The 13,174-nt window shown below is 43.0% G+C and overlaps 1 protein-coding gene across 1 annotated transcript in view; it reads left to right on the top strand.

Annotated features, from left to right (window-relative positions):
• The window catches only part of LOC112069107 (sphingosine kinase 1-like), a 22,867-nt gene that overhangs the window by 3,231 nt on the left and 6,462 nt on the right, over window positions 1-13,174 (top strand). The window contains exon 2 of the mRNA XM_070438409.1: window positions 13,131-13,170. Coding sequence (XP_070294510.1) covers window positions 13,131-13,170 — 40 coding nt within the window. The remainder of the gene's footprint in view (window positions 1-13,130; window positions 13,171-13,174) is intronic.

The raw sequence follows: 13,174 nt of genomic DNA, 5'->3' as shown, positions 1-13,174 counted from the left end.
CGAGAAGAAAGAGAGATATAGCAAGGAGTAGGTAATAGATGGTTTGGAAACACGATGTAAATAATACAATAGTGGAGAGACAAGTTAGCTGGAATAGTCTAGCATCAGTCATGCTACTTGTCAGTTTAGTATAAAGTCTACATGTGTATCTGAGTCCAGTGCGAGCCAATGTTATTGACGCTCAGAGTGGGAGTAGTGTCTGCATAATGAGAAGTGTCTGCAGTAACTCCTAACCAATCTCGATTAGCATAATCCGCTGCTACACTAGGCCAAAAAATTTGCGATGAAATTGCCTAGTCTCCTCATCCATGGATAAACGCCTAGACGTCGCCTGCTAAATGCACAATTAAACTTGCTAATCACCCGTAAGAATGTAATAACTAAATAAGCAAATATATAAGTTATGGACCTTATTAACTAGCATGTTAGTAAATGAATACGCCTTATACATGAGTGATTATAATTAGATTAGTCTCAGCGTTATCCGCTTCCAAAGACCATGGGTACATCATTAAGGGGTAATAATCACGCTACCGCATATCTCTATATAGATTAGAGTACGAGGAGATCATGACGTGTTCAGCGGTCAAGGGGTAATATAATAATAGTAGCTAAGCATGGTTAGTGAGGTATATACTTATAAAACTCGATAGCGGCATTGATTCTATGTTCGCGCCAGTACCAGTTAGACAACCCTCTGAGTAAGTATTAACATAAGTAGGAGTTGAGGTCCACTGTTAAGGGTGATGAAGGTTATTAATTTAATATAGGTCCTCAGACCAGTGCATGGACTGCATATAGAACACGCCACGAGCGTACATAGGCTAATCAACATGGGAATTATAGAAGTATGTCAGCCATCGTGGTCTATATTAATAGTTACCCCGTAGACTTTTAGATACTTTCATAATCACATCTATGTAGCTACGCAAAACAGGAGAGACTGGGCTAGTTCGGTATCTAGGACTGGATAGTATATATTAAATATTAGTAGCAGCATGTTAGTAAGGTAATATATTACAATCCCATAGCTAGTGACGCATTGTTATAAGCTACCTCGCATAGACTACTGGTGAAGAGTTAAACGAGTAATATTTTTGTCTCTGTTATCTAGTCATATTATTCAGCAGATGTTAGTAAAGTTGTACCAATATAATAGGCTGACGTAGTTCAGTACAACATCGTTAACTGCTAATAGGGACAGGAGTTAGAATTATTAGTATATATGACATCAGTAAGCATCGCTGCACATGCTACTGACTATCATGAGAGAGCAGCTGCTTAATGATAAAAATGGTGAATATTAGGATGTAGCATGCGAGTTTGTCGTAGCCACCGTTCTCGCACTATCCATAAACGGAGTATTGCCAATGCTAGCTCTCAATATAGAACAAGGTGTATGTTAGCATGGACTCATTGGTCAGTCTCCACATGTAGGCTGTCAACTTCACTATAACAACCCTCGTTAGGAAGCACGATGTGGAGATTTAGTGAAGGTCGTCAAATACATGACTTCATTACGATTAAGCCCATGCTCCACATATGTTGTAATGCTAGGGATTATACGCAGTCAATGGTTTCACCCGTGTTCTACTAGACTATAAAGACAGTTGTCACACATAACTGTACGCCAAACGACTACTGATATGACAGGGATTAGTAGCTTATAGAGATTGATTCACGAGCTAAAGTTAGTAACAGTGTAGTGCCCTGTACGTACTTACTCTAATTAATGTATACTTCTAGATCACGCGCAAACGTATGTCAGTATGAGGTAATAATCGGTATATTAGGGTGAGATTACATGCACCCCTCGTACCAATAGTTCATACATTGTAAGTCGGCATCTCGCGACTCAAGTCAGCGAACCCATGGCGCGAATTAAGTTGACTTGTGAATACGCCTAAATGTAACCGTAGACATATTAGTCAATATTAGCACGCTGACATCACATACTGTTGTTATAATGTATCTCACTATGCAATAGATATCACCGGGTAAGTTAGTCAGTTTAGCTCCTACGTAACAAAGTGCGTAATGAACTATATAGAAATAATGTCGTCTAAGCATTAGTTATATAAAGTTCAGTACACGATGTCTAGTACTTAACTTACTTCCTACACCGCTCATTAGGTACTGGAGCTATAAGTGTGGTAATGTTAAAGGGTATATTAAGGTCCCTAATATAGATGACGTGATATACATACAGCTTGACATGAACTATAGTTATATATCAATAACTCCCACTATCTAGGAAACGTAGAAGCAGGATGTCAGTAAAGGTATAAAATAATAATTATGAGTACCAGCCTGATCAATCGTGTGAGTGATGAGTAAGACAGGTACTATCGTCATACTTGACTTTATACATGATTTACATCCCTGAGCTCAGTCTTAAGAGTATCATTGACGAGCTGTGATATATGTTGAGTCTCATGGTAATGCATGATTAATGGATCCCTCTGAGAGCGACTTCTTTATAGCAGCCATCGCATATGTATAGGCTGACCCCTCTTAACAGCATAGTGAGAGCATGAGGAGGCATATTTAGTTTTCAGTTCCTCTGCCCAGTTGCATTATTGAGGCTTACATATATCAAACGGTCATACATCACTGCGCATCTTAGCCTATTACGACGAACGTATTTATTTATGCACCCAGTCGTGTCTCTCCCGTCAGACTTTATCCTACTAATACATATTAATGCGGACCATGACCACACGCTAGAGAGTGTGAGTAAACACGTGCATAGCGTATACTAACACTAATTCATTAATACGAGTGTGTGTGCATAGTTTCGGGACTCTATATAAAGATATAAAGCGAAAGAACTTGACATGTAAATAAAGCACTGCGCTTGCAACACGACTGCTACCGTGATAAAGACGCCTGTCTGCTAAGAATGACCTTAATCACTCATATAAACTGGAATAATTTGAAGTCGTTATTATTGCAAAACCAGAGTAGCAGCATTCGACCTTAGTAACAGGTATTAGATCCTAGAACCTAAGCTAAAGACGGTAAGCAGATTCACATGTATAGGTTGAGGGATTATTGATTAGTTGATATTCTGCCGTAGCTAGCTAAGTCATGTGCAGTACTAGAGTTCGCTACACATATTAAATAAGTAGTTATAGCAGACTGTTGTTACTCAGTGAGAGTATAATATAGATATAGTTGACGCAGCATTGTTAAGTAGCCAAAGCATGTGTAGTAAGCGTAATATAATATAGTAGTGCACGCAGGCAATGTTGTAGCCGAAGCACGTGTTAGTTCAGCAGTCAGTTATAGATATAGTAGTCACGCAGTACAACTCGATTTGAGTGACCCTGGTGACTGATCATCATACATATAGAGTTGGAGTATGAAGTTTGCACAGCCCACATTGTTGGTAAGCCGATGTCGCCGGTCCTGGATAAGAGCGTCTGCTAGATGACTTTAGAATGTAAAGTCTATAGTACACATATGCTAGCTGGTAACTTATTTAAATATAATCAGTAGCTTAGTATTGACGGCCTGTTAGTCAGGTAATTATATATAAAGTAGCAGCATGTACAGCTAGAGTAACGTAATGATAACAGATAAAATGGTAGTCGTGCTGCACTGCATGTTTCCAGTATAAATTGATGATTACCTTTACAATCATGCCAATTGCTATAGAACTGGATCATATGCTTAATAGTATAGTTCGCTACTTTATATTTATAGTTACCCCGCGGTGCCTTCGTCCCCTTAGCTAACATGCGGCTGCTAACTGATGTTATAGTTACCTTGTGACATGCTGGCTAGCTGCTGACTAATATATTAATATTACGCTCACTAACATGCTGTGGTTTGGTGGCCGCCCTACTAACTGATATTATAGACATGAAGAATTGACCCCCCGGCGTCTCACTGTGATACATAGGGGGCTGCTGAATGTAATAACTATATTATCATTCTTACCACCGATGCTGGCTTACTGTACACTGGATTATATATTATCCGCTTGACTCGACATGTGCTGATTACTGCTAAATATTATAAATTTACCGCACATATATGACTGACATGGCTGTGCTATACTAATAGTTTTATTACATTAATTTAACCGATGTTAAGTCAATATTTAGCAGAACGCTCGCTTATCGTCAAGGCGACTTAAACAAATTGGTGCAGGATGTCACACCTTATGATTATTACCGTGTCCCACGGTCTCCGACGCTCCCCGTCGTCCCCTCGACCCACCACTGCGCAACCTAAGCGCCGGAGGGCCAACTAACATGCTGGCTGTAACATTGATGCTGCTGACTGACGGCCGTGTGGTTGTGATGTTCTGGAGCTGTTATTTGTTGTGTTCTGCAATGATATCATCAATTATTATGTTTTCTTTTAGGCCATTCAAGGATTCGCGCCAGACGAATATACAGTGTTCAACAGAATATATTTATGTATTTAATATGAGTAATGGGAAGCTAATAGATGCGCAACACAAATACTTCCACATTAATTCCTTGTTTAGAGCAGGGGTGTCAAAACTCTTCCATGGAGGGCGCTAGTGTCTGCCAGGTTTTTTGTTTTTTCCTTTGCAATTAGGCTAGGCCCGGTGGCGGCGGTTTTTAATCTTCGGTGCCATTCCATGTCGCGGTCAGGGGGACAGGGGGGGCGTTTTCGTAGCGGTTTGCCAGTCGGGGTTTGGTTTCAGGGGTGTTGGTGGTTGGATTGGTGGGGCCTCTTGATTTCGGGGGTGTTGGTGGGGGCCTTCTGTGTAGGTGGATGTTGACAGTCGGGGCCCTCATTGTTTGGGGTGGTCCGGGGCAGTCATTTTGCTGTTCAGCGGGTGTATGCGTCGAGGTTCTGCGGGGTGTCTGAAGTGAAGGGAACTAATCCTGGTTCTAGAGGTGGTTGAAGTAGAGGGGCGACTATCCTGTTCTAGGAAGGGTGCTATGAAGTCACGAGGGCCCAACTAATCCCCTGTTCTTAGAGGGCTAGTTGAAAGTAGAGGGCCTAAGCTAATCTAGTTCTAGAGGGTGGAATGAAGTCCAGGGGAAACTAATATGTGTTTAGAGGGTGATGAAGGTCACGATGGACCAAGTAATCCCCTTGGTTCTAGGAGGGTGGTACGTAAGGTAGGGACCGCGCCGACTAATCCCTGTTCTAGAGGGTGTATGAAAGTCAGCGGGACCGACTAATCCCTGTTCTAGAGTGTGTATGAAAGTCAGCGGGACCGACTAATCCCTGTTCTAGAGGGTGTATGAAGTCAGAGGGACCGACTAATCCCTGTTCTAGAGGGTGTATGAAAGTCAGCGGGACCGACTAATCCCTGTTCTAGAGGGTGTATGAACGTTTGAGGAACCGACTAATCCCTGAAGGGATATTTATATTAATTAATTTCATTTTATCTGGTGATGCAGTTGGATAGGTTGGATTAGGAAGGCAATTTCTTTTTTGGCTGTAAGGTTAATGTTTAGGGAAAGCTATCAGACACTTTCAGTGCATAATACCACATCATTTTGTTGAAACTGTAGATGCTAGATATTCCTTTTCCATTTGTTTTATTGTGGTTCAGTCATAGCTTGACTGTGTAAGGACTGCACAGTGTGTTCAAGTATCTGCAGTCTACCATTAAGTTCCTGTCACAGCCAGGTCATAACGGACTGAATGAGGTGTAAATAACGAAATCCTCAAACAATGTGATGTACTTTTGCATATCAAATGCCATGGAAGGTAATATCCTGCTATTTGCGATGCTTAGAGGTGCCATAAAATGAATGTCTGCATTTTTGTAAGGAAATTCAGTCTGTCTTGACTTTCAGGAAGGTGAAACGTTTTCAGTGTGAACTTATACGACTTAAACCAGATATAAAATATGTTGAAAAGATAATGGACCTATATATTTTTAAATAAGATCATCAAAATATCACCAAAATAAAAACTCAGGGAGAATCTAAAATTTAAAAAAATGTCATGGCCCCCATTGATTTTGTTATAATGTTTGAGTCACTCAGATAGCATAAGAACACGACATAAGCCATGGCAAAATGTGTAAAATTGCAGGAAATTAGCTTTAAAACCTCAAAATGTCTCTCTGTGTGTGTTCCACGAAGAGGGTATGTATCTGTCACTGTGATATCGCCCTACGGCCCAATGCTCTGCTGACGCCACAGTGTCTCTCAGTGATGGAGACAAGAGCTGAACGGTGCCCCTGCTACATCAGTGGCCTCTCACCCCAGCCTGYCTGGTCCCCCGGGGCCCTCTTCTCCCGCTCTGCTCCCTCAGACAGGCCTGCCTGTGACAGGCTGTCAGYGCCCCTGGCTCTACCTCTGTGGGCTGGGTGTCTAATCCCCCACCCTAATCTTGYACTCTATCCGCATTGTCTTTTGTTTTCCTCAGTGTTCTGGCTAGTTTTCACTTATAGTGATGTGTCATAGCAATAATGCAATAATGTGTGGACATAATGAGAGATATTATGTTCTAAATTCATGTGTTTGGTAATACTATATGTATTGCTTTAGTAATAGATTGATTATACACAGCAAAGTTGATCAGTTAATCAGTTCCGTTCATTTGATCCCAGCCTCAGTACTTGTTCAGTACTTCCACTCCCTGACTCAAGCCACCACCTCTCTGTCTTTACTCTTTTCCTCCAGAGAAACACACACACTACCTTCGCTTGTCAGACCAGCCCCTTCAGCATGAGCTCCAGGGTCAACATCTGCCCACAGGCACTATAACCAACAGCCTCTCACACCCCCACACACACACACACACACAACACACACACCACACACACCAACACACACACACACACACACAAACACACACACAACACACACCACACACACACACACACACAACAATAACCACACACACACACCACACACACACACACACACATACACATACACATACACACACAGGACCTAAAAGGTTATTTCCACAGAAATGACTCTGGGCAGCATGTTACAAAATATGACTTAGCTCCTCATTTAGGGTCCTCACTGTTTCTGTAACCAACTTGACTGGTGAAGATCACCGCCTGTAACAGAAGCCCTGTTCATACCTAGTTCTAACATGCGCCTTTTGTCCTGATCTTGTCAACATTCTGATTGTGCCCACATTTTTAGACAGYCGTAGACGATGAAAAGACACATTGTGATTTGATTTGATCAGATCTTCCTGAGGTAGTCAGGCACGGATTGTGTCTGGATATCAGTCAAGTGTAAACAGATCTGGAATGGTCAAACTATTTAAATTATCATTATACCAGCCTCAAACATCATTGACAGATACCAACATTGATTTACAGCATCAGTAATTGTCTTAAAATAAATACATTCATGTTATTTTGAAAGAATATCTCAAATAATTTGCTTACAGGGAGGCACCAGCTAATCTGGTCACAATGCGGACACAGTGCACGGATAAGAGACACATTTTAATACAATGTGTAGACACGACAAACCTTGATCACATAGTTATTGGATCATATTGATCAGATCACATGTTAGCGCAAGGTGTAAACAATGCTATAATGAACCCTGTATGACTGCTACTGAAACTTTTGTAACTATCAAGCTCTGATAACCATCTTCAATTCGGATAGCTTTGCTTTCGTGCTGTATCCATGTGAAGGAGTTTTTTTTCTGTGATAAGTGAAACACCAAGCTATATAGTATTTCTAGTTGCAGTCCATAGGTGCACAAACGTACACTTCTTTTAATGTCAACTCGATATGTTTTCTATACCCAATTTTACCATAGATAGACCTAATAATGATATAAGGTATTTGACTGATTAGATCACCTGTGAGRACATATGTTAGAGCCCACCTCTTATTGACACAGGAACCATGGAAATGCTTCCTCGACATATACTCTGAGGCTTCTGGAAGCTGAAGGCTTTTGAACAATAGGAGGCCCTATGTTTGAAAGTAACGTTACCAAGTTAATGAGTAGACTAACGTCTAGTTTGCGTCTTTAGTTTTAGCCCCAAGCAACCATTAATGTACTGGTACAGGAGACTGAAGTAGTCAGGAGACAGGAAACACAACAGAATACAGCAGAGCATGATATTGCTTACATGGAAATATCTCATGTTCTGTGGTGGTAAAGGCGATGCTGAATTCCTACTCACAAGCTGTCAGGGGAGGATGTTAAACCGCCTCTGTATTTGAAGCACAAGGACTACAGCATTGGCTTTGACCCCTGAGGAGGCAGCGATTGTTCTGTCATCCCTGAACTGTTTTATTGAAGCCTTTATTTGGCTCATTGTATTGAGAGCATTTTATAGAGCTCATTTGACCACACTTGAGTAGAAAAACTGACCCTAAAAGTTATGTACCAAACGGCAGCATRCACCATTGTGTCTGAAAGACATGAAGGCAGAGCCTTTWGTGTATAAAAGCCACATTGTGTAGTGTGAAGKAAAAAATACAATGGCAACCCTTTGTATGAATGGGGAAYAGTTAGCAAGARTGTGTTTTGATACTGTCTTAATACTGCTCTTTSTGATGGTTTCACACCTCACTTTGAGATATTTCGGTACCTCTGCTGTCCCTGCACAGGAGCCAAATGAGTAGGAGGTGCCACTCCAGGTCAGCTGGCTGGTAATTGGATTTCTGGGCAGGAACAGGGGAGGCCATTTCCGCTCAGACGGCACTGGGCATGAACCAGACAGAGGAGCCTTGTGTGGAGGGACAGTGGCACAGCAGGGTAAGGGTGTACTGGTGCCAGTCCTATTGGCATGAGGCTACAGGATGGAATTCACAGGGCAGTGCGATGGCTGTTTCACTGCTCCCAAGGGTCCAATTAGGCCCATGGGACCGGTCCCAATGCCCAGCAGAACCGGACTCACACTCACTGGTGGGAAGTTGCTTCCGCATGTGGCACATGCAGGGTTCAGAGGATAATGCTCAACTGCCAACCTTGATCCGGTACTGATAATGTCTGACAYGGTTKATTTGKGTCTGAAGTACTACTCATAACCACAAACAAGTGTAATCTCTGTAAGGATGACCCCAATTAGTCGATTGGTCGATTGTTTGGTCGATAGGCTGTTGCTTGACCAAGATGTTTTTAGTCGAGCAGTGGCAAATATATATATTTTAAATTATGTGGACTAATCCATTTTGAGGCCACAGGGATGGCAGACCACAGTATCACCAGTAGTACATTTACCGTTAATTACCATAATTTCTCATTTGGAATGTTTGTTTTGTTATGGTAATTTATGTTAATACATTCAATATCTTATCATAATTACAGGTCCTGGGTGGCACAGCGGTCAAAAAGCACTGCACCACAGTACTGAGGCATCACTACAGCCCGGGGTTCGATCCCAGGCTGTGTCACAACCGGCCGTGACCGGGAGCCCCATAGGACTGCTCACAATTGGCCATCCGGGGTATGGGAGGGTGACCGGTGCGGCTTCCCTTGGCTCATCGTGCTCTAGCAACTCCTTGTGACAGGGCCGGGCGRCTGCAAGCTGACTCCGGTCATCAGTTGAACGGTGTTTCCTCTGACATATTGGTGCGGCTGACATCCGGGTTAGTGAGCAGTGTGATAAGAAGTAGGCGGCCAGGCGGGTCATGTTTCGGAGGACCTTCGCCTCTCCCAAGCCAATTGAGGAGTTGCAGAGATGAGCCAAGGGACCTAATTTGGGGAGAAAACGGGGTAAAAAAAAATATGCTTGTGTCCATCGGGCCTAGTTAGTACTGGGACGGGAGATCGCCTGGGAATACCAGGTGCTAAAAACTATATTATTATTACAGTCTTACCGTTGTCATTGTAGGAGTGGAAACGTTGTTGGCAGAATACACATCCTAAGTTTTGGTTTATTTCATTCCATTTCCGAGTTGTCAATTTATTCACTGTCTTTTGTTTGAAGCGCTCCTGTCAATCTTGAGTAAGTACATGCACCTGATTACACGTATATAATAAATAAATGTGCCCATTTGGGGATCTGATACTATTTCTGATTGTCTTAACTCACCATCACTGTGGAGCTTCTCAAAGTCATCTTTCCTTCGCCTCAAACAGCAAATAAACAGTCTGTTTTTACATCCATTGAGAATGACAATAGTTCCTTAACGTAGCCTAATTGAAAAATTCGATCCCTTTTGATAACCACTCAGCATGAAAGGGTGAAAAAATCTCATGRTCTGATCCGGTTGAAACYTCATAAAATAGGCCTGCCTGATTAATTCTTATCCCTTGCGCAAATAGCCTACAGCTGTGTCTGTTTGGGAAACTGAGAGCCCAGGATATTTTTACATATTGGCAACGGCAATAGAATAATTTTTTTTATTTGAATAATTTTCATTTAGATAGAATTGTGATTAACCACATGACATTGATTTTGAGACATGAGGACTTTAATATAAATTAAATGAAACGGTATGATAACTTGGCACTCCAAATGGAAAAGGTTGCCAACCGCTGGTGTAGCCTATTACTGGCAACTTCAGGAGAATAATGGCAGAATCTGCGAAGCCCGGCAGCAGCGAGAGGAGGAGGGTCGGGTCAGGAACAGGTTAGGCTTATTGATCTCTGGCTTCCTCTTTAGTAATTTGTGTCTTCATTTTTAATCGCAGTGCTTAAAGCATCAGACAAGCTAAGTAGCCTGCATATAGTTGATTTTATTCAAACATAGGGTGTGTCTATAAATGGAAAAATACATGTTTTTAAATTTGGAGCAATCTATTGGTCGAAAGAACAGACGACTCTCGACTAAGATTTGTTTTTGTCGGGGACAGCCCTAAATCTCTCTTATGATTTACTATGGCCTCTGAGAAGACAGTGCCCCCTGTGCAGAAAGACAAGGGCATCTACAGTAACTACAGTATCAGAGGCTAGGAGTTCATCCTGAGTTAAAAACAACTGTCTCTGAAATGATCTCTCATGGCGCTCTGCAACATCTGAACAAGTTCTGCCAGCTTTTAATTATTCCGTTGGTGTCTGGTAATAATTCTAAAGATAACCACACAGATCATAACAGAGTACCATTACTTAAAGAAATTCTCCGGTACTTCTGTATACTTTTTAGCCAGTAGTTCTGAAAGTAGCACTCATAAGCCAAAAGTGGTCCCCGAAAATMGTGTACTACCTCACATATGTGCACCACGTCATTGCTTTCTCTCTCACTCTGCTCTGTGTGCATCTTGCTAGCTTTCACTCAAATTGCGAGGGGCTGAAGCTCATTGGCTGGAACTCAAATTGCTAGGGGTCTTGCTCACGTGTGGGAAAATYGCGTAGCACAGAAAAACTGTCGCTTTCAAACTAGGGATTTGTGGCTAATTTAGGTAAAACTGCAGATTGACACATCCAGCCCAAAGCGGCAGGTTTAAAAAATACTTAGTATTCGCCAAAGTTCCGGAGCATATCATCAACTACAACATTAGGCGAATGAGTTGAGGTGGCATGTGTTTTGTTAGACTTACATTTCTGGGGAAAAATAAGTGGATCACAAAAACAATAACGTCAAGCACCATCTGTGAGTGAATGGTGTCACTGCACTTGGCATCACTGTTTAATGCTATCTTTTTGAACAATGGTTTTCTGCCAAGGGATCTAGAGGGTAGAGACTCCTTTCATAACCTCTGACATGTCTGAGATTGATGTCAGAAAAACATTTTGGAAGACAATGGAGAGTTGCATGATTGATGTTTCCTTCATACTAGAAAATTAAGTGGAGCAATTATTCCCATCATCAAATCAAATCAAGTTTATTTTATATAGCCCTTCGTACATCAGCTAATATCTCGAAGTGCTGTACAGAAACCCAGCCTAAAACCCCAAACAGCAAGCAATGCAGGTGTAGAAGCACGGTGGCTGGGAAAAACTCCCATGAAAGGCCAAAACCTAGGAAGAAACCTAGAGAGGAACCAGGCTATGAGGGGTTGCCAGTCCTCTTCTGGCTGTGCCGGGTGGAGATTATAACAGAACATGGCCAAGATGGCAAAGATTGGTTCAATAAGTGTTCATGAATATATTACCAGAGTTCATTGGTCAATATAATAATTCAGGAATAGAATGTAAGTTTGGCTTTTCATACCGATTCATTAAGGAAGTTGAATAACAGCAGGTCTGGGGACAGGTAAGCACGTCCGGTGGTGACAGGGTCAGGGTTCCGAGTAACCGCAGGGCAGAACAAGTTGAAACTGGAGACCGCAGCAAAGGCGCAGGTGGACTGGGGACAGTCAAGGAGTCATCATGCGCGGGTCGTTCCTGACTGCAGTGGTCGTAGGGCTGCAGGTCTCCGAGGAGAGAGAATGAAGAGAGAAAGGAGATGAAGTGAGAGTAGAGCATACTTTAATATTAAGCACGGACACTGGTATTATCGACAGGAGAGAGTACTCCAGATGAGTAGAGAATGACCTAGCCCCCGAGCACCAATCAACTACTGTTCAGGCATAATATATCTGGAGGGCTGGACATGGAGGGGTCAAGTGGAGACTACTGGTGGCCCCATTCCGTGATTTACGCGCCTCGGACAGGGGTACTGAGAATGATACCCCATTGGACAGGGGTAACGCCTGATTGGATCCCTCGCCGGCGACAGGGGTACCGCTGATCGTTACCCATGTAGACAGGGGTTACGCTGCTGACATGGATATCGCGCCTGGATCCAGGGTGACCCTGGATGATTACCTCCGGACAAGGGGTATCGCCTGTATGATAACCCATGGACAGGGGTATCCCTTGGGATGATACGCCCGGACAGGGGTACGCTGCTGATGATTATCCGCCCGGGACAGGGGTACCCTTGATGATCCTCCTCCGGACGAGGGGTACTGAATGATTCCCTGCCCGGACAGGGGGTAACCTGCTGATACCTCCCAATGGACAGGGGTATTCGCTGATGATACCCCGGACAAGGGGTAGCCCCTTGATGATACCTCCCGCGGGATCAGGGTATGCCTCTGATGATACCCCGGACAGGGGTACTCTGATGAAATACCGCCCGGAACAGGGGTACCCTGAGTGATACGCGTCCCGGACAGGGGTACCCTGATGATACTCCCATGACTAGCTTGAGAATAGCGAACTTCTACAAACTATTCCTTCTTGCCCGCTCTTCTGTTTAAATCTACATCTTTCACTCCATTGCTTCGCTTTTTTCTATTCTGTTCTCTGCGCTCTCTGCGTCAGGCCTGTGGAAGTACTATGAGGTAGCGGCGGCCCCTGGCAGGTCA

The sequence above is a fragment of the Salvelinus sp. IW2-2015 genome, unplaced genomic scaffold (genome assembly GCF_002910315.2).
Source record: "Salvelinus sp. IW2-2015 unplaced genomic scaffold, ASM291031v2 Un_scaffold909, whole genome shotgun sequence".
Lineage (NCBI taxonomy): Eukaryota > Metazoa > Chordata > Actinopteri > Salmoniformes > Salmonidae > Salvelinus > Salvelinus sp. IW2-2015.
The sequence above is the reverse complement of the archived record's forward strand: the minus strand, read 5'-3'. Positions and strand labels throughout refer to the sequence as shown.